Genomic DNA, 21,883 nt, shown 5'->3' with positions numbered 1-21,883 from the left:
CATTTTGTAAACATTTTTACTATTTTCGTAATCTAGATTTTTTTACTTTGCCTAGCAGCTAGATATCTAGCTAGATCTAGATCTAATTAAATAATGGTCGCAAATCCGCTGCAAGCCAAAAACATTAAATTATTACATTTGACTTCATTATTTATATTAATAGGCCTATATGTTTTTTTTTTTTATTTTTAGATCTACTAATTTAAATCTACTATTATATTTATTCTTGTTTCCTTTTGTCGATTAAACTTAAAAATTAAAACATTAATTTACTACAATCGACTTTCAATTTATTTATATTTCAATGGTCAAATAAACCATGGTTTACCATAACTCTAGTTACCGAAACTCAACAAACATTACCCGATAATTTCCGACGCTAAACTAAGGTTTTACCCGATCAATATGCACTTGTACAGGTGGCGTTGGCATGATTTGAGACATATATACTATAGATAGTATATAGTATAGTATAATAGTATATTTAAGTATATAGATCTATGTCTTGACATCACGGGTTCCAGATAGAGAAATATCAGGATATGGGATAGGTGTTATCTGGCTTTGGCATACTTTTTTATTTATTACTATGTTCAGTATGTTGAGCTGTTGTATTTGAACTGTCATTGGCCATGGCCGCTAGTTTTATTGACCGCACTGACACTCTAATCTGCAAAGCCCTGAGGCTCTGAGCCCTGAGAATATGAGTAGATTATGAGATTTCTCAATGACCCCAAAAAAGGGTTCGATTGAGGTTAAGAACCACTGTTCTAGAATCTAGATCTAGACTAGATTTGTAGATAGATTTTAATAAAATGCTAAAATTACTATATTCTATTAACTTACTTAATACTTATAGATCTAGATCTACTTATAGAGTTAAGAGATGTTGAGATTTAGAAATCTAGGTTTAACAATTTTTATAATTTAAATATTATGCGATTTCGTTCCAGCTGTTTATATAAAAACTACAACTCAAAGTTGATCTGTAATAAGAAAAAAAAAGGCCTACGAATTACGAAGCATCCTAAAAATAAAATTTAAATATTCATAGAAATTCGTTTGATTGTTTTAAAATAATTATGTTTAAACTAAGACTTGATAATATCTAGATCTATAACTAGACTAGTCTTTAGAACAGATCATAGATCTACTAGATCTAGATCTAGATCTAATGCCTGCTAAGATCAACCTAACTAAAAATAAAAAGCACTAGCAAAACTGGAGAACATTGGATTGACCTTTCAACTTTAGTTTACAAGTTCGAAGATCAAAGGTCATAGTAGTCATATTTCAGCAACCTAGACCAGCTAATGTACTAGTCAGTAGACTTTTTAGTGGACCATTATTTAATTATTATTTATTAAACCTAGGCCCCTGTTTTTAAATAATAAAGTTTAGTTTAGTTTAGGACTTAAGTAAAAAGTCTAAAAGGTCAGCTTCAAATGGAATCATTAAAAGGAAAAGTCATTACAGGTTAATTAATAATTATATATTATATTTTTATTAGGAATATTATATAGGCCTACCCCTAGGCCCTATTCATTAATTAACTTACTAGATCTAGTACTTAATCTTGTTATCAAATCAGTTATCTTTAGCTAAAAAATTAAATTAAAAATAATCTTCCATTGTCTTTGGAAAGTGTCTGGAAGTAAGATTAGTAAGAACAGCATTGTTGCATTATATTTATAAATATAAGTGGGTCAAAATGAAGTAACAATAATTGCACTAACACATTGATTGACAGTATGAGTATAAGCTTTTTAAAGAAATAGTATCTGTGCTTGCTAATGTACAAAAGTATTGATATTAAATGATGATGCCATTAAAATTAAATTCTTTTTAAAAATATTTGGACAAAATATTTATTGAGAAATGGTAGACCATAAGCAGCTGGTAAAGTTTTAATGAGTTAGTACTCTTCCTGCAAAGCAATGACTGAAAGTTCTGAAACAGAAAAATATCAGTACTTAGAGCCAGAGGCGTAGCTAGGGGAGGGCGGGGAGGGCGGCCGCCCCGGGCGCCGACCCTAGGGGGGCGCCAAAAGGGGTAGAAAAAAAATTAAAAGCTCATTTTAAGATGCAATTTTGAATTATAAACAGTCAAAGTAAAGAAATGTCTACCTTTGTTGTGTAACTGTAAAACGTATATCTTTAAGAAACAGTGACCGGAAAAACCGCTTTCCAGCTTTACTAGATGGGGAGGGGGGGCGCTTTTTCGAACACTAAAATCGGAAAAATTCACACCGGATTAAGGAATAAACCGATATCACCCAGAAAAGAAACCCATTGAACTGAAGCGTATTTTACGATTGTGTAACATAAAAACGAGTTAGCAGACTGTCGGAGCGGGTGGATGGGAACAGAATTTCTTCCAGGCATCTCTTCGGGGGGGCAAAGCCCCCCCGAAAATTTTTTACCGCCCCCCCCCCCCCCCCCCCCCCCCGAACGAAATGAAACTTATATAATTTATATAGAAAATATATACTTTTAACAGTGTCCGCCCCCCCCCCCCAAAGAAAGTTTACCGCCCCCCCCCCCCCTCCCCCGAAAATTTCAAGTGCCCCCCCGGAGAAAAAAGTCTGGAAGAAACACTGGATGGGAAGCGACACTCTTTGCCAAAATTTTAAGAGAGAAGAAAATTAGTATATTGTACTGATTATTACTTTGTTCAACCTAACTATTAATTCAAAATTGCAATAAGGCTTGCACCTTCTACAAAATACACTCTAAAGCAGTGGTTCTTAACTTTTTGGAGTACCGAACCCAACCAGTTTCATATGCGCAATCACCGAACCCTCCTTAATAGTTGTATCGTCCACATCGACAAAATCCGATCGTGAATCCTATGAGTCGGGTGTGTGTCTTGACCTCCGCAGAAGCCTTGAGACTGCATTACCAAACCTCTCGGGTTCGATGGAGCCCACTGTTCTAAGTTCTTTTGATTTTCTACTTTTTATTCGTTTCGGCATCTTAAAGTGAAATTTAATTGGCGTCCAGTGAAGTTTTAGGGAATGACAATCAGCGTAATTGTTAATTTTTTTCCAGACTGTCACTCACACAAACACAGACGCATATATATATATATATATATATATATATATATATATATATATATATATATATATATATATATATATATATATATATGTATATATATATATGTATATATATATATGTATATATATATATGTATATATATATATGTATATATATGTATATATATATATGTATATATATGTATATATATATATGTATATATGTATATGTATATATATATATGTATATATATATATGTATATATATATATATATGTATATATATATATATATGTATATATATATACATATGTATATATATATATATATGTATATATATATATATATATATATATATATATATATATATATATATATATATATATATATATATATATATATATATATATATATATATATATATATATATATATATATATATATGGGGGGGGCGCCAAACTGAAAGTTCGCCCCGGGCGCTGGGAGGGGTCGCTACGCCTCTGCTTAGAGCAGGCATTGTCAATAATTTTACCTATGTCAAACCGATCCCTGCTTACACTAACCTTTGTAAAGAAAACTTTCCTTTTTTTGTTTCTAGTTCAAGGTTTAAGAGAAGCTTCAGATCTTGGTGTCACATTGACCCATGAACATTTGACCATTCAAATTCCTTCCTTCTACACGCCACCAAAAGAAAAGCTTGCTGAGAAGTTGAAAGATGTTGCTTTTGAAATGCAATATTTAGGCTGGATCAGACAAAATCCGTAAGTCCACAACTAACTACAAACATTTAGTTATTCCAAATTAAAGAGTTTGGAATCCGCCAATTGTTTTAATTGTCAGATATAATTATAATATTTACCTCTAAAACATCCAAAGGCAAAATTAGGAATTTTAAAAATGGATGCCAACTTCAATGTGTTCTTGGTTTACATTAGGTAAATCACCACTCTACTTCAGTGATGGCTGCTAGTTTATACCAACCATATGACCATGCTGTGCATCCCAAGGAATGCTGACCCTACTTCGACACCAGAGGTTGATCCATAGCTGACCCTCCCGGCCATGACAGACTTTATATGCCAGAGGATCCAAGAAAGAAACATGTGGTGTGCTTATCATCTTATGTGTCATGGAAATAAAAAACACATACTCAACAATCAAGCAGATTTAGTGTTTATCCATACACAAACCATTGCTGAAGTACAACCCCACAATCACCACTGACAACAATTACCACGTGGTAAAACAAAGTAAATTTCTTAGATATTGCTATTTATATTTATATTAGCTACTGACCTTAAATTTTGTTTCAGATACACTCACATAGCCAACTTAACTTTAGAAGGGGAGTATGATGCTATCAAAGAGGAACTTTTGTTTTTTAAAGTAGGGAATTTTTTTTTCTTTTTTAAGTTAATGTAATTTTCTAACTTTTGTAGATCATTTTAAATTTGTTTCTATCATCCAAGGAAAACGGTGGGCAAACAATTGTTGAAAATACAACATTGGGAATTTCTCCAAATCTACCATACTTAAGAAATCTGTCTGAATCAACTGGTATAAATATAATCTGCGGAACAGGTAAGATAATTGTTAAGACCAGAGACAGTGTTGGTTTTTGTCATTTTAAAATAGATAATTCAATAAACTTGTTTTCTTTCAATATTCTCAACGAAATACATTGCAAAACAATTATTCATTCATCACTTTAAATACTTTAATAACTATTATTATACTTAGATCTTTAAGTCCTATCTTAACTGTTTGTCCATATATAAATTATTGTAAGACTGTAATACAAATTGAGTAATTGACTTGGAATGTAATGTTTCCTCCTAGTCCTACCTTGTTACTGTAGGTTTCTATGTGGATGCAGCACAAACTGACACTGTCCTGAACTTAAGTGAGGAGACCATGGCCGAATCAATGAGGCGTGACATACTAGAGGGTAGAGAAGGCATTCGGAGTGGAATGATTGGAGAGATTGGCACGTCTTGGCCTGTTACAGGTAGATCTGGAAACTTGTGAAACCCCAGTTAGTGTTGTAATTATAATTCTAAACAATGAGTACTTAATAGATCATTGTTCCAGATTTTGAAAAAAAATCTCTGAGAAGTAGTGCTGCTGTTCAGGAAGATCTAGGATGCCCTGTGATAATCCATCCTGGCAGAAATCCTCAAGCACCTGGTGAGGTACTGAGGATACTGCTAGAAGCTGGGGGTAAAGCCCAGAACACAGTCATGTCGCATTTAGATCGTAAGTTGGGGCAGTCATTTTATTTTGTCACATTTAGGATGCCTTATTTTTAAGCAATAATAACCATATATCATTTAAATGAACTTATTTGTGTTAGTTGTAGCCTCCCTTGTTTGTAGCGGGGTATCAATCTGTTTTCTTTTTACCATTTGTCAAATGTTATTTTACTTATAGTTATAGTATAAAGCTGTTTGTTTAAAATCATTATCATAACAAATGTTTTAGTCACAATAAACTAGGCTTTGCGTTTTTCCTAAATGGCTTACATAAATTTGAAATTATTTGCTTTTTTTTTTTTCAAATATTAAAGTTTATGAAACTACTTAACAAACAGAAACAATCTATACAGTATACAGATATACACATTTAAAGCAAAGTAAATACGATTCATTTTCATAATAGTTAGTACCTAAAATTTTCAACTCTTCCCAGGGACAATCTTCAATAAATCAACATTACTGGAGTTTGCAGAGCTAGGCTCATATTTAGAATATGATCTGTTTGGGATTGAGGTGTCACATTACCAACTTCAGGAAACGGTTGATATGCCCAGTGATGCCCAGCGTGTGCAGACAATAAAGGCACTGTTGGATGAAGGGTATGAGGACAGGGTAGTCGTCAGCCATGATATTCATACCAAGCATAGACTGGTGAGTGTCACTGGGGTGGAAGGTGCTGTGGGAACTGTAGAGCTTGCTTGACAAAGGACTGCTAGAACAAGGGAACTGGTGGGTTCTACTTGACATGGGACTGGTGCAATAAAACTGATGGGGTCACATGGACAGATAACAAATATTCTTTCCATTCATATTTATTTTCATTATTTTCCAGATGAAGTATGGTGGTCATGGCTATTCTCATATCTTGCTCAATGTGGTACCAACAATGCTTAAAAGGGGGATAACTCAACATCAAGTTGACAAGATTTTGAAACATAACCCACACAACTGGCTGAAATTTTTTAAGTAGTCTGTAATTGTCTGATAAGAAAAATTCATGTATTACTATTTTACATTATAAATTCATTATTTGTTTAATTTTAGGTTAAATTCACTTTTCAAGCTAATAGTTGATCATCAACTCACGGGTGTTGTGAATTATCATTTTATACAAGCAAATCAATTATTTTATATTATATCAAGAATGCATTTTTCTAGTCTCTTAATTATAGTAATATTTTAATTGTGATTTCTCTATTATTTGTCTTACTTATATACCTTGTTTGATGTTCAAACTTCATGTCCAAATTTTTTATTTTAATTGACAGTGATATACACTTATTGTCAATTGATTTATAAATAAAACTTGAGCAACTTTTTTTTGTGTATTTTAAAAATTAAATAGTCAATGCATCTTTTTATATATAGAACTAGAAAACAAAACAGAGGTGGTAATAATAATAAAACATTTTAAAATATGCCAGTCTAGACTTGAGTGGGACATAACTCTTGTTCTACTAATGCTTTGCAATATAACTATTATTATAATATAACTATCTATTCTAAATTCATAAAAATTCTATCTAGCAAAACAATTGCTTCAAACCTAATGTTTTTTATCACAATTGCATGCGTTTATTCTACAAATGCTTTAAGTAAGCAGTACATTTATTATCAATCAGTATTAATCAGAACAATGAATAAATCATCTTTTCCTGTTCATCCCCAAGAAACACTGGGTAGATGCAGTAGAGTTTGTCTGTTTTAATTACCTCAGCATATGAAGTGATAGTATGGGCAGCACATGAGTCAGGTAACCATCAGAGCTGGGTGGACTCTACAGACTTGAATTAATGACCAAAACTTGAGATTTAGGAATAATAAATACTTATTGCATTTTAAATCACTAAGCAAATTTAATTTTACCCCAAAATGTTATGTGCTATTCTAAGTTCTTTACTGAAACAGAGTGATTAAATTGGAAATGGGACGTGAAGTTCAATTTATATACATTAAAAAATTATACAATGCTATTTTTAAATGTATTTTTAAACAGATGGTGCATGTTTTATTAAAATTTACATTTGGAGACAAATAAAATTATTTTATTAGTCATTTTTCTGTTGTTACCTATTTTAATAATGATTTTACTTCTTTTCTAATCCATTTATTTAAGCATGAAGCAATCTACCTAGAAAAGTGATACTATGACTACTTGGTATTTAATATAATCTGAGGATGTAGGTGCAGGTTCCACCTAAAATTGCAATTGAGTAAAGGTTTAAAGCAGAAACATTCAGTATGCAGCTCTTATTCAACAGATTTTTCCTGAGTGCTGGATTACCTTCAAAGTGACTATATGTGAAATCACTATTATGCAATGTGTAATAAACCAATTGGTGATATGTGTTTTAAATACACTTATCTAAAAAAAAAATGATAATTATGTACTTGAAATTATCTTTTTAATCAAATGAGCAAAAACATTGTATCACTATATGAAAGAAAAAAGCCAATTTACAAATATTTATAAATTCAAGTTAATTCTTTAATGAGCATTTTAAAAAAATAGTTTGATATTTACAAGTTGTTTCCTTTCAAAACTGTTTGACCAAACTTATCTTGCTAGTTACACAATTTGAAAACATATCTAAAAACCTGCATTACATAAATTCAAATCAAAGAGGCACAATTAATGGTTAATAATAGTGAAACAGTCTAGCAAACATGTTAAAACTGGTTGATATTCTCTTGTCAACATTGAATTGAGTTACTTTTTTTTGTTAGATATTTATACATATTGACCATGAATTAAAACTATTACAATACTACAATAAAAGCTATAGAAAGTAACAATAAAATAACAGCTTGACATGAGCAATATCATGTCTGCAGAGTAATATGGGGGCTTTTTGTTGTTTGATAATACAATACATAAATATCAGTATATAATTATTCTTATAATAATCTTATAAAATAAAGAATCAGTATGACATTATTTTTAAACAGTGTTTCATGATTTTTTTTTATGTTGTCAGTACCTTAATAAAGCTTAAAAAATAAAAGTACACTTGATTCTTTGCCGCTGTTTTATTTTACCAGAACTATGACAATATTAAACATGATTAATTGATTATGCATTTTAAGGAGAATTATCCCATTGCATATGTTTATTCCCAATACTATGGGCACAGTGGGTTTGTCCTAAATCTGGATAACTCATGTTTATCTTGAGGTAAGTGTTCTGCAGTTTGTTTATAAACACATGTGAATGAAGGCAGTAGTTTCTCTCCAGTGCTCATGCATATCTTTTTTTGGCCATAATTATATTATATACCTGTTGCAGTTCAGTAACAAAAATCGTACATGCTCATATAATTGTCAATCCTCTTATGCTAATTGTGACAAAGTGACAGGTTTTGATTTTTTTTAATTAGTCAGCCTGTGATTGTGGTACAGCAATTTGTTTTCAAATAAATGTTATAATATTATAGCCTCTTTTAGACTAGAGTTACTAAACTGTAGTTGACAAACAGGTATATGAAAGTTGTACTCAGTACAAACCTACATAATAATTTCATTTTCATTTTGCCTTTACATTTAATTTACAAGAATAGAAGGCCAGAGGCCTAAAATAAAAAGTAAAATTTGGATCACAAGCTTCTTCTTTACTTCATTTAATATATATTGTCTAGTATTAACTTCTAGGTGGTCGAAGTTTTTCCTTAAGTTTAATAAACAATTTCTTGTTCCCTTCATTTTCGAATTCTTTAAGGCTTTGCTCTGACAATGCTGAGTTTAAATCATTGTACGTTGACCCTGTCGCGTTTGAATCCACGGCTCTCGCCCATCTTTTTCTGCTGAGGTCATTGACAAGTTTCTGAAGACTGACGTAAGTAACATCACATTCTGCTTCGTTGATTGTTGAAGCCTCGCCTTTTGGAAACTTTTCTAATATCCTTTTTCTAATAAGCAACCCGAGATCTCGGTTTCCTATAGATTTGTCCAGAGGCCACTGCTCAAAAAGATGCAGAAAATTTCTATACCTGGAGGCGGCCATTTTGGTAATCAGAGAAAGATAACTCTAAAGTACGAGCTAAAATTAAACACACGTCATAATCTTTTCCTGTCAATGCCCAGGACATATGGGGCTATCACAGAAAGTTCTTTACACCTCTGTCAGAGTTTCTTCCACGCATCCTTTCGGCCCCATGTGACCACCCATGTAGTAGTAGTGACCACCCATGTAACAGTAGTGACCACCCATGTAACAGTAGTGACCACCCATGTAACAGTGGTGACCACCGTGTAGCAGTAGTGACCACCCATGTAACAGTAGTGACCACCCATGTAGCAGTGGTGACCACCCATGTAACAGTGGTGACCACCCATGTAACAATGGTGACCACCCATGTAACAATGGTGACCACCCATGTAACAGTGGTGACCACCCAAGTAGTAGTAGTGACCACCCATGTAACAATGGTGACCACCCATGTAACAATGGTGACCACCCATGTAACAATGGTGACCACCCATGTAACAGTGCTGACCAACCAAGTAGTAGTAGTGACCACTCATGTAACAATGGTGACCACCCATGTAGTAGTAGTGACCATCCATGTAACAGTGGTGACCACCCATGTAACAGTTGTGACCACCCATGTAACAATGGTGACCACCCATGTAACAATGGTGACCACCCATGTAGTAGTGACCACCCATGTAACAGTTGTGACCACCCATGTAACAGTGGTGACCACCCATGTAACAGTGGTGACCACCCATGTAACAGTGGTGACTATCCATCGAACTTTGCAAGTAGTCGTGGACTTGTGACTACTGATCGTTACATCAGATTCGAAGGATCCTTAACCATCGATTAGGGCGTTTTATCAATCTTGTAAAATATGGCTAATGATTTCCTGTTTTAAATATTTTAAATATTCCCATCTAATTTTTTTTTTCATATTGGTCTTATAGTAATTTCAATAATTTTGAATAGAAAATAACGAGAGCTAATACATAATTAGTTTTTTTTTCTTTCCACTCAAATACATATAGAGTTAAGTCGTTTTAAGGAAAATAACACAACAGCACCGATGTAACTGTACTATTATAATACCGAAAAGCCATTGTTTATTTCTATGACTAATGAAAAAAAATCTGTTACTCATTCCCTTATTATCCCCGACACATTTTTCAAACAGAAAAGAAAAACAAAGACGTTTTACAAAACCGAATAGTTTTAAGAAAAAACTTCCAATCCTTGCAATGAAAAAAAAAAGTCCACATGCGTGATTTGTGATTTTACTTGAAAGACTGTTTCGAATAAAGCTGGGCCAAGTTCTGACAGACGTTTGCCGACATGTGTCGGACGTTCGAGTCGACCTCGTCCAGCGTGTCGTCGTGCTGCTCCAGCACCTGGTTCAGGTACCTGTAGTCCTTCCACAGGACCAGCACCATGACGATCGTCCTCTCCAGCTCCTCTCGCTGCTTCTCTGTCTCCAACAGCTGCAGCAGCATCGCGTCCACGTCCTGCTGGTCAGCGATCACGTCATATATCAAATTGTTTTCTAGTCTGCCCGAACTGGATCGTTTTGTCCAACGGCCGCCTTCGTCTGAGTAGGGTTTGATCTCGGAGAGTAACCTCTTGAGCTTGCGGATGTTGAAGATGAGCATGGTCATGTAGCTGTTGACCGTGGCCACGAGATCCTTGACGAGCTTGATGAGCTCTTCGTTCCTCTCCTGGCCACGGTTGACCAGCTTGGCGTGCTGCTCCAGGTTCCTGGTCAACTTCTGGACCAGGGTCTGGTTGCTGTGGGTCATGGCAAGCAGCCTCTGCTCCATCGTGGTCGTGCTTTCCTCGGCCTCCTCGTTCATGAAGATCCCGTCCACGGCCCGAGCCAGGCGCTGGACAGCAGACTTGAGGTTGGCGCAGTCTTCCAGCAGCTCGCCCATCTCACACAGGTTCTCTGCCTGACGACCCCCGAGCTCCGAGGAGCTGAACATCTCCGAGCCCTCGTGTTGGTGTGACGAGTGAGAGTTCCCCATTGTGATAAAGTTCATGCAGAAACCAGGCGACCTGTAGACAGTGTTGGATGAAGCGGTCTACCAACTCCAGTCTATGCTCTGGTCACAACATTCTGTCTGACTTGCTTGGACATCTGTCGTTTACCAAGGGACATCATTCTGCTGATTATATATTGGACGACCTTTAATATATATATATATATATATATATATATATATATATATATATATATATATATATATATATATTGTTACGACTCCCTTCTCTAATCCTTTCGAACTAGTCAGGGAATCGTAAACAAGAAGAAAAATAAAAATAAATAAACGCCAACTTCAGTGATCTATATTTATTTCCACAAATTACAACACTTAAAGTTAACCCGCCACCAAAGTACAACAATCAGAAATATACACAACTAGCTACACCAACTAAAGTTCTTAGTACGACTACCCTACTTGTCCCTAACTGTCTAACTAGCCTAGGTCTACTGCAGTACAGGCATCTCTTGGCTGTCAACTAGCTCACAGAGACGCCCCATGTCTGTCTCCTCTAGACCTAGCTATCCGAGTCCGTCTCCGTGTGTGAGTCCCTTGTGAGTCTCCTCTCTGAGTGTCCCCCAGGCCAACTAGATACGTGTCTTCTACACCTACCCCCATTGATGCCGTCGTCCGTAAATGTGACCTAATTCTTACACGTGCCTCGTTGATTGTCTCCATCTAGACCTGTTCAATCTGGGTCACGTCTGTTGTCAACCCTACCCCTGCTATATACGTCCCCAGTCTGCTTTTCCCTACATTTACATACCAGCCCAGGCGATTCAAGTGAGAAAGGGGGGGGGGGGGGGTAACCCGCTAGCATCAACAATAACATCTCACCCTTTGTCTCTTTCACGACCTGCGCCAGTCCGTGGCATCTCTCATTACGGGCTGGCCCGACCACGAAAAAGGGGGTTCACGTCGAGAGTTCCCCCCATCCATAAATCTCTAGGTGACACCCTAATTAACCCACGTTCAGCCATGTCCAAAAAAGGTAAGATCCCCCCCCCCATGGGATCGTAACAATATATATATATATATATATATATATATATATATATATATATATATATATATATATATATATATATATATATACATATATGTGTGTGTGTGTGTATATGCAAGCTTATTGTAAAATAATAGTTCTTTTTGAAAAAGCGGAGCATGTTATCTGTTATATTTCTAACCTATTTTTCTAATCTATTGCCCCTACTACCCTCAGTGTTAATAAGACTGAGTGATTGATTGATTGAAGGTCTCCAAAGATACGAGCTTAAAACAAGTGAAGCGACTCAGGCAGATCAAATGTAGATGAAAATATTTCCGATGAATGTCAACATTTCTAAACGAATATGCTGACAGAACAGTTTTCAAAGAATCCTATAAGTTGTTTGCTATGAATTTAGATTATAATTTAGGCCTATATAGATCTACTGTCAACTTTACATAATTTGGTGTCACTGTCAAAATTAAATAATTTGGTGTCAATGTCGACATTAAATAATTTGGTGCCACTGTCAACATTAAATAATTGGTGTCAATGTCAACATTAAATAATTTGGTGTCACTGTCAATACAGTCATTAAGAACGAATTAATAAGGGAGAAAATAAAACAAATATTTTTTTTAAATTATAATTTTTCAAATGCTTGAAAAAATATACTAAAAATAAACGTGCTTCCTTTAATAAAAGCGGTAATAGTCAAAATATGAACCACAAATGTTTTATAGGAGAAGAAGCAATTTTAAAAAAAAATCAGGTTTTTTTTTTTAATTTATTGTAATATATGTATTTTTAAATATTTATTTTATACTGACAGGGTATACTGCTTTGTGTCAAGCTAAGGGCGATGTTTAGCGAGGTCCCAGTACAAAGTTGAGAACATTAGTTTTGACAGGGTACATTAAAAACCAATCGATACTGAGAGTTTATTCAATGATTCATTGGGAGTTATCTTTCCTTGGTTGATAGTTATCTTCCCTTGGCTACCAATCAAATGAAAGTGTTGTGAAATAAAGGATAGACAGCTGGGTACAGGCTACTGAGGCTACAGACACCGGCTCATCGATAGATCGATCACCAGCGGTTGGATCACTATGACATGAGAACATTTGGTCGCTACACGTATGTTTAAAACACGCACACACACACACACACACACACACACTTATACACACTAACACAGGCACGCACACACTCAAAAACACAGACAACCACACAACAGATATATCACATAATGACCAAGCACACATGCAGACTTACACATATAAGTAGGCCTACACACAGTGTTCCTTTTGAGCAGAGAATGAAAATTATAAAAGGTTGTTTTAATAACAAATACAAACAATGTCGTTTTGTTGACTTTATGAGTTGTCGCACCTCAGGTATAAGTTTTAAGCTCAAATAGAAACTAATGGGGGGGGGGGTGACAATGGTCGCTAGGCGGGGGCGTAGGGTGCGGTCAGCGCCAGGTGACACTATTTAAGGGGTGAACTAGATCACAGAATGTACTATCAAGACAATATTTTATTCACTTAAAATAAGATTAAAACGGGGGTGACACCAATCACAAAAAGTAAATTTACTGTATGTGGGACCGCACCGACTGACACCATTACCTACCGCAACGGGTGACACCCGATCTAATGACGCCCGATCTAGTGACTCCCGACCTAGTGACGCCCGATCTAGTGACGCCCGACCTAGTGACGCCCGATCTAGTGACGCCCGACCTAGTGACGCCCGATCTAGTGACGCCCGATCTAGTGACGCCCGACCTAGTGACGCCCGATCTAGTGACGCCCGACCTAGTGACGCCCGATCTAGTGACGCTCGACCTAGTGACGCCCGATCTAGTGACGCTCGACCTAGTGACGCCCGATCTAGTGACGCCCGACCTAGTGACACCCGATCTAGTGACGCCCGATCTAGTGACGCCCGACCTAGTGACGCCCGATCTAGTGACGCCCGACCTAGTGACGCCCGATCTAGTGACGCCCGACCTAGTGACGCCCGATCTAGTGACGCCCGACCTAGTGACGCCCGACCTAGTGACTCCCCTGCATCTCTACCTGATAAATTCAAATATGGTCACTGTCTTTAGATCTTCACACCTCACCAACCTACCATTCTTGTGATGGTGTTCAATAAGTCGGGTCTTTAAATTTAAAAGCTATCGACCATGTTCTCTATGTAATCCCCCAGTAAATGAAAGCAGTTGATGAATGAAAAGTAAGGGTAAATGAAAGAAATTGATGAATGAAAAGAAAGGTTAAATGAAAGCAGTTGATGAATGAAAAGTAAGGGTAAATGAAAGCAGTTGATGAATTAAAAGTAAGGGTAAATGAAAGCAGTTGATGAATTAAAAGTAAGGGTAAATGAAAGAAGTTGATGAATGAAAAGTAAGGGTAAATGAAAGAAGTTGATGAATAAAAAGAAAAGGTAAATGAAAGCAGTTAATGAATGATAGAAATGGTAAATGAAAGCAGTTGACGAATGAAAAGAAATGGTAAATGAAAGCAGTTGATGAATGAAAAGAAATGGTAAATGAAAGCAGTTGATGAATGAAAACAAAGGGTAAATGAAAGCAGTTGATGAATGAAAAGAAATGGTAAATGAAAGCAGTTGATGAATGAAAACAAAGGGTAAATGAAAGCAGTTGATGAATGAAAAGAAATGGTAAATGAAAGCAGTTGATGAATGAAAACAAAGGGTAAATGAAAGCAGTTGATGAATGAAAAGAAATGGTAAATGAAAGCAGTTGATGAATGAAAACAAAGGGTAAATGAAAGCAGTTGATGAATGAAAAGAAATGGTAAATGAAAGCAGTTGATGAATGAAAACAAAGGGTAAATGAAAGCAGTCGATGAATGAAAAGAAATGGTAAATGAAAGCAGTTGATGAATGAAAACAAAGGGTAAATGAAAGCAGTTGATGAATGAAAAGAAATGGTAAATGAAAGCAGTTGATGAATGAAAAGAAAGGTTGAGACGACTGTGCGAGAGATGAAACGACTTACCCGCACCATTACACACCACAGCCACACATACTGCTGACATAATCCACATCCGCAGCGATTAGTTAACCAATTCACGCTAACAAGCATGCGAAAATTGCGCACAATATTTCCTATTTATACCGAGATAGTGAGATAAGTTATCTCATCATGTGGTGATTTAACCAACGACTTCAATGACTGAATGACACAGGGTATACAACAACATACAACAACACACAATGTTTACTTACCTGCTCGGGTTCACAAGGTAGTTGTCGTGTCTGGGTGCTTGTGTTGGCGTGTGTCGCCCGTGTGTCGCCCGTGTTATAGATGCACTATGCTCACCATGAGCCATTAAAATTCGTCACTCACGCTGAACACCTTCATCTATAGATAAAAGACAACACGCGCACAATGTGGGACACTTTACAAGGCTTCTGGTTGGTGAGTGACCTCACATAACCTGCACGGACACACGTTTGTCTAAATGGGATGTTTCTTACTTCTACACATGTTGCAAGGTCTCAGTCTTCACGTGACAAACTCTAGGTCTTCACGTGACAAGGTCTAGGTCTTCACGTGACAAGGTCTAGGTCTTTACGTGACAAACTCTAGGTCTTCACGTGACAAACTGTAGGTCTTCACGTGACAAGGTCTAGGTCTTCACGTGACAAACTCAAGGTCTTCACGTGACAAACTCTAGGTCTTCACGTGACAAATAATAGGTCTTTACGTGATAAACTCAACGTCTTCACGTGACAAACTCTAGGTCTTCACGTGACAAACTCTAGGTCTTCACGTGACAAACTCTAGGTCTTCACGTGACAAACTATAGGTCTTCACGTGACAAACTATAGGTCTTAACGTGATAAACTCAACGTCTTCACGTGACAAACTCTAGGTCTTCACGTGACAAACTCTTGGTCTTCACGTGACAAGGTCTAGGTCTTCACGTGACAACAAAGTCTTGGACTTGACGTGAAAACGTTTATTCTTCATATGACAAAAATCTAGATATTCACGTGGCAACAGCCAAAGTATAGTTCTTGAACTCGAAAGAATATGACTAATATAATAGACCAACCAATTGTTGACATTTATGGTAGGGCCTAGTTCATACAGGTGGGCCCAGGTGAGGCGTGTGGTCGATAAGCACTCTGATACAGGTCACAATATAAGACAGATTACCTCATTAATGAACCATATAAGCCAGATTACCTCATTAATGAACCATATTGATATAAGCCAGATTACCTCATTAATGAATCATGTAAGTGATACAAGACAGATTACCTCATTAATGAACCACATAAGCCAAATTACCTCATTAATGAACCATATAAGCCAGATTACCTCATTAATGAATCATATAAGCCAGATTACCTCATTAATGAATCATGTAAGTGATACAATACAGATTAACTCATTAATGAACCATATAAGCCAGATTATCTCATTATGGAAACGATTAATATCATCGGCTCTACATATACCACACTCACTGCCCCCCCCCCCCCCCTCAACCACCCACCCCCCGACTGTATTGCCTCTCCCCCCCCCCAATCGTGTCCAACTAAACGAATTAAGATAGTAAATTTATACTTAAATGTTCAAGAGATAATTTATGGCTTACTAAATAAGTATTTTAAAGTATTTTGTATTCCAATCAACATAATTATGGAAAAAATATTGTGCCCCCACCCCCGCCTCCTTTTCCCCCCTCAATGCTCGAGGCAGACCGCTTCATTGAAGTTGATGGTCAATCCACCAATATCTCTGGTCGTATTGATAGTTAATCCACCAATATCTGTGGTCGTATTGCTATTGATTCTGAAGTTGATAGTTAATCCACCAATATCTCTGGTCTATGTGCTGTTCTCCCCCCCCCCCCCCCCCCCCCCCCCCCCCCCACTTTCCGTCAATCCAAAACAAGTGCTTTAAAGATTGAAATCCTGTGTCGTGTCGGCTCCTGCTACTGCCTTTGTATTTAGGTGGAACTAGAACGGTACAACTTTATGCACCAACTCTAGTTTTGTGAACCTACACATTAACACAGTGCAGAACCACGCATGCGCGGTTCAGCGCTTTACAAAGAAAACAATTGTTTGCTGACATTTCTAAGCTTGAAAAAAACAAAAAACAAATAGAATACGGTAAGTACAATAAAAGGCTTGAGAATTAAAAATAAACTTCAAATAAAAGAGTTATAACTATGTTATTGTAATGGGGTAACAAAAACAAAATGTCTGGAGGGTTTGTTTACATTTAGTGTAACGCGCATATCTCCATAGGCTGGTGACGTCACAAATAAGGGGAGAACACTTCGATTTACACATTCGGCAAAGTCAAGTCGCTTTTGTGAGCTTAACAAAATGTTAGCGCGCACGTGGGGGGGGGGGGGGGGGTGCGATAGTTTAAATTAGGCCACTAAAATCTGGCCGCACGAGAGCGCTTGTAAATAAATGAGGTTTGTTGTGAAAAAATAAAGCATACAGTTTTAGGAATCTGTATACCTAGTCGGACTTAACAAGACCGTTTGTGTTTTATTTTGGCTTATAATATTATATACCCCTGATGACATTTTTTTTAATAAAACGTCAATATACGATTCATAGAGTGCATTTTTCCCCCCATTTTTCCCATGGGATTTTTAAAACTAGTCCGCACATAAACCTTAATTTTTGTTAAAAACTAAATCGAAAACAGTAAAAATTACATTTCGATATGGACAAATGTTTGTGGGAGGGGGGGGGGGGGGTGGTGGAGGAACTGACATCTCAGTTGACTTTAAAAAAAATATCTGTAACAGATAGTTCTCACAATCACACATTAGTTACACTTTGATTAGTTGTAGATCCAGTTCAACTTTCGAAGGACTGTAACCATGTCTAATACAAGGACAGTAACCCTAATACAAGGACAGTAACCCTGTCTAATACAAGGACAGTAACCCTGTCTAATACAAGGACAGTAACCCTGTTTAATACAAGGACAGTAACCCTGTCTAATACAAGGACAGTAACCCTGTCTAATACAAGGACATTGGTCAATACACACAAAACACACAGCAAGAACTACACACCGATTAGAAGCCTTACACGCTAAGCTCTGCTAACAATAGGACACATTTAACGTGTGTCCAATGTGTCGCATTATCGTTTCATCAGAGTGTGTCATCTTTCAACAAATCAACCAGGAAATAAGAAACTCACCACACACAAAAAACGCCGAGCTAACTCTCTTGACACTTGGTTTCACCATGGGTTGAAACAACATACAAGCTCAAACAGCCCGCCGTCATTAAAGATGTCATCTTTAAACCCATCCACCCTAGTTAGTACACGAACCACCCTCGCATATATCCCGTCACACCCATGGGATTATATGCCTTTAAAAAAATCTTTTGCCATAAAAACTTTTCTTTTTCTCTACCGTTTGCGTGTGTGTTTTTAACTTTTCCTTTAGATTTTTTAAACGGTTTCTATTGGTTTTTTAGCCCTTACCTTTAAAAAAATTATGCTAATTAACTTAGTCGTGCAACTTTTTGCCATGCAGCCACCGTGAAGATCCACCATCTAGACCCTCTTCTCTATACCAAAAAAATATATTTCAAGTGCCCCCCCCCCCCCTAGGGAGTTATAAATTTTAACCCCCCCCCCCCTCCCCTCTCCAACTTCCTACGAGAAAAACGCCTGAAAGATACCCTTATTGTCTCAAGTTACATCAGTTACATCAGTTGGTACTTTTAATTTAGTGTCTTGATTGGTGCTTGTCTTTCACTATTTTGATAGCTGCTTTTGTTGTGATGTTTTTAATTTTCATCTTGAACTAAAAAGTAGACAAACGTTGTTGTTGTTTTTTTTTTCTTGTTGTAGCGTTCTGTACAAACAATGTATGATTTTTTTTTTCAAAACTTCGAAACACTCTTCAAGAAAAATTGTTTTTTTTTTTTTTTATATTTGTTTAACTTAGGCCTGGCTATCGCGACGTAGAGAAACACGCAACAGGGCTAAATATAATGCCATTTTGTCTTCTTTTTTCCCCTCTCAACTTGATTTTTTTTAAAGTATTTTTAACGAGAGAGATTACAAGTGTTTTTATAATAGTGACCTTTAAATACCGTTCCTTGTCCAATTTTTAAATAAATTCGACGTCTCGCTACAGTTACTCCCAGTAACACAGCGCCACGTAACACGCGAAGGTGTGTAGGCCCGCTACACCACGTCACTGCGCTCTCGCCTCTTTTCACAGCTGCGCGCTGCGAAGATTTAGACCCATAATGCATCAAAGAGCGCTGGTACGCATGCGCAAAGCGTATCTGGGCGTCCTGGTCCTAGCTTGCGACGGGGAAGTGTCGGGAGAGATATCAATATTTTTTTCTAAGCGAATGTGTAAGCGTGTGACCTACTTAGAGTTAACAGTCATTTGACTGTGATCGACTTGTAAAAATAAGCCTGCGATTCTCATCATGAATTCTAACGCTAAACACACGGAGTGGATTCTGGAGACGATCGACCACCTCAGGCGCAGAAAGGCCCGGCCCGACTTGGAGCGCATCTGCCATGTGGTGAGGCGCAGGTTCGGGCTGAGCGCCGCTGAAACGGAAGCGAAACTGGAAAAACTTGTGGACTCGGAGACGGTGATCAAAGTGGACTACAAGGGCAGCACCAGCTACAGGAATGCTGCCAAGTGGAGGAAGAGCGTGCTGGGGTGCGCCGTGCTCAACTCCACCACCGTCTCCATCAAGATAATCGAAGCCATCCTGGACATATCTAACTCACAGATCCACGCGCTGGAGCAGGGCCAACAGGAGCAGGGACAGCAGGAGCAGGGACAACAGGAGCAGGTCGAGCCTGAGCAGGCGCTCAACATCAAGACCAAAATATCCCAGTACGCCACCGAGGTGGGGGTGACCTTGGAGAGCCTGAACAAGTGGTTGAGGGATAGCTGCGAGGGTTTCGACCACCTCAAGAGTCCGCTCACCGTCATCCTCAAGCGGGGAGATTGACGCGGGGCGCATCAAGCGGCTCATGAGCTGCAACTACGTCATCACGCCTGCGCAGATGGAGCAGGTGGACGACAACGGCATCCGGCCGCTCAAGACGGTCCGGAAGCCGGAGAGCAAGTCGGACGCCTCACCGGATGGGCCGGGGTTCGGCGCCGGCCTGAGCGACGAGTCCAGCAGTGACATCAAGGTGTCACGTGACCCAGTGACGTCAGAGGGCTCGCACCACGCGCTCCCCCAGCCGGCCAGGCGGGGACGGCCCCCGAAGAACAAATCCCAGACGACACCTGGGACGTCCAGCGGCGGCACGTCAACACACCTGAAGGTGAGCATTACCTCCCCTGCTTTCCTTATCCTGTTACACTCTCCAATCTTTTCATAAGACACCCTACTCTCTCTCTCTCTCTCTCTCTCCGCCCCTCTCTCTCTCCCCCCTCTCCCTCTCTCCTCAATTAAAAACACCTGATTTTATATATTTTCAACGTCGTCTTGTCATGACACATATAGAATAAAATAAATAAGCTGACGTCACGGTACACATCAGCAGCACACACGGGCATCAGATCTTGAGATGGGCGGGGGGGGGGGGGGGTAGTTGCGCTTCTTAGATCTTATACAAGTTCTACTTAAGTTATCGTGCTATGTAATCAAGACTGACCACTATATTAATGTGTTTTTTTTTAAAGGACGGGGCACTTTATTAATGTGTTAGTTAATCAAGACGGGCCACTTTATTAATGTGTTTTTAATCAAGACGTACTTTGTTGATGTGTTGTGTGCAGCCAAATAAAGGAGGGCGAGAAAGAAAGAAAAGAAGGAAGACAAGCTTATCAGATTGCAATAAACAGTCTGCATCGTTGGTACACAATCTTATAATATATATATGTGGGGGGGGGGGGGGGGGCTACATCGTTGGTATACAATCTTATAAGGGGGGATCCAGTTTTAGTTTGGCAACAATGTGTTGTTTTTCACATGTTACACACGTGGTCAAGCTGGTGATTGGTTGGTTTGCTTTAAGTCTAAGTGTGTGTGTGGGGGGGGGGGGGGGGTGAGTAGTATTTCTTTCAGACATTTTTTACTTTGGGGCGGGGGGGGGGGGACTTGAATTTCCGGGGTAGTGGACACTGCTGAAAGGATATATTTTCTATATGAAATATATTTTTCTGTTTCGTCCGGCTGGTGATGGGTGGGGGGGGGGGGGGGGGTGGGGGGGGGGGGAAAGGGGGGGAATTCTGGGAACTTTGATGAACCTGTGACTAACTTTTTTCCTAAAGATATTTTTACCAGCATCTGACGTGGGGGTGGGGGGGGGTGCAGCTCAACCGTCTCCTTTAATTAATTAGTTAGACAAAAGTAATGGCGCTTCTCTTCAATTGTGTCTTGCTGGTTGAGGTTTTATTTAACAGAAGTTTGGATTAATGGCAGCTTAATGGTGTGGTAGTTTGAAACAAAAGTTGTGTTCAAGTTCCAGCTTAATGGGGTGGTAGTTTGAAACAAAAGTTGTGTTCAAGTTCCAGCTTAATGGGGTGGTAGTTTGAAACAAAAGTTGTGTTCAAGTTCCAGCTTAATG

General features: G+C 38.0%; 3 protein-coding genes and 1 pseudogene across 8 annotated transcripts; 2 read left to right on the top strand and 2 right to left on the bottom strand.

Annotated features, from left to right (window-relative positions):
• The first annotated feature begins 1,296 nt into the window (after positions 1 to 1,296).
• LOC131941626 (phosphotriesterase-related protein) lies at positions 1,297 to 7,324 on the top strand. The gene is made up of 8 exons (XM_059300989.1): positions 1,297 to 1,476; positions 3,639 to 3,801; positions 4,354 to 4,426; positions 4,510 to 4,621; positions 4,899 to 5,048; positions 5,132 to 5,296; positions 5,729 to 5,946; positions 6,128 to 7,324. The coding sequence occupies exons 1-8, from the start codon at positions 1,446 to 1,448 to the stop codon at positions 6,263 to 6,265; spliced, it is 1,050 nt and encodes a 349-aa protein (XP_059156972.1). The 5' UTR covers positions 1,297 to 1,445; the 3' UTR covers positions 6,266 to 7,324.
• A 1,608-nt stretch (positions 7,325 to 8,932) lies between these two features.
• Positions 8,933 to 9,295, bottom strand: LOC131941611 (ubiquinol-cytochrome-c reductase complex assembly factor 2-like). Its single transcript, XM_059300937.1, has one exon. It carries the CDS (start codon positions 9,293 to 9,295, stop codon positions 8,933 to 8,935), a length of 363 nt encoding a protein of 120 aa, XP_059156920.1.
• Positions 9,296 to 10,359: 1,064 nt separating this feature from the next.
• On the bottom strand, positions 10,360 to 15,850 carry LOC131941604 (uncharacterized). 6 transcript variants are annotated; one of them, XM_059300929.1, is made up of 2 exons: positions 15,557 to 15,850; positions 10,360 to 11,450 (listed from the first exon to the last, which is right to left on the bottom strand). In XM_059300929.1, the coding sequence occupies exon 2, from the start codon at positions 11,302 to 11,304 to the stop codon at positions 10,546 to 10,548; it is 759 nt and encodes a 252-aa protein (XP_059156912.1). In that variant the 5' UTR covers positions 11,305 to 11,450; positions 15,557 to 15,850; the 3' UTR covers positions 10,360 to 10,545. The 6 variants fall into 6 exon arrangements, with proteins under 6 accessions (XP_059156912.1, XP_059156907.1, XP_059156911.1 ...); XM_059300924.1 differs by having other exon boundaries at positions 10,360 to 11,430; XM_059300928.1 differs by having other exon boundaries at positions 10,360 to 11,427.
• A 3,779-nt stretch (positions 15,851 to 19,629) lies between these two features.
• LOC131941628 (uncharacterized) lies at positions 19,630 to 20,635 on the top strand (annotated as a pseudogene).
• Positions 20,636 to 21,883: the final 1,248 nt, after the last annotated feature.

This window comes from Physella acuta, unplaced genomic scaffold (genome assembly GCF_028476545.2).
Source record: "Physella acuta isolate Inbredline_101_S28 unplaced genomic scaffold, ASM2847654v3 ptg000367l, whole genome shotgun sequence".
Taxonomy (NCBI): Eukaryota; Metazoa; Mollusca; class Gastropoda; family Physidae; genus Physella; species Physella acuta.
The sequence above is the reverse complement of the archived record's forward strand: the minus strand, read 5'-3'. Positions and strand labels throughout refer to the sequence as shown.

Bases quoted from the DNA above. Each gene is read 5' to 3' on its own strand.
- LOC131941626 (XM_059300989.1), top strand. From the start codon at position 1,446: ATGGAATCATTAAAAGGAAAAGTCATTACAG. The intron at 3,802-4,353 runs GTAAGTCCACAA...ATTTTGTTTCAG, and splicing joins GGCTGGATCAGACAAAATCC to ATACACTCACATAGCCAACT. The intron at 4,622-4,898 runs GTAAGATAATTG...TTGTTACTGTAG, and splicing joins AAATATAATCTGCGGAACAG to GTTTCTATGTGGATGCAGCA.
- LOC131941611 (XM_059300937.1), bottom strand. From the start codon at position 9,295: ATGGCCGCCTCCAGGTATAGAAATTTTCTGCATCTTTTTGAGCAGTGG.
- LOC131941604 (XM_059300929.1), bottom strand. From the start codon at position 11,304: ATGAACTTTATCACAATGGGGAACTCTCACTCGTCACACCAACACGAG.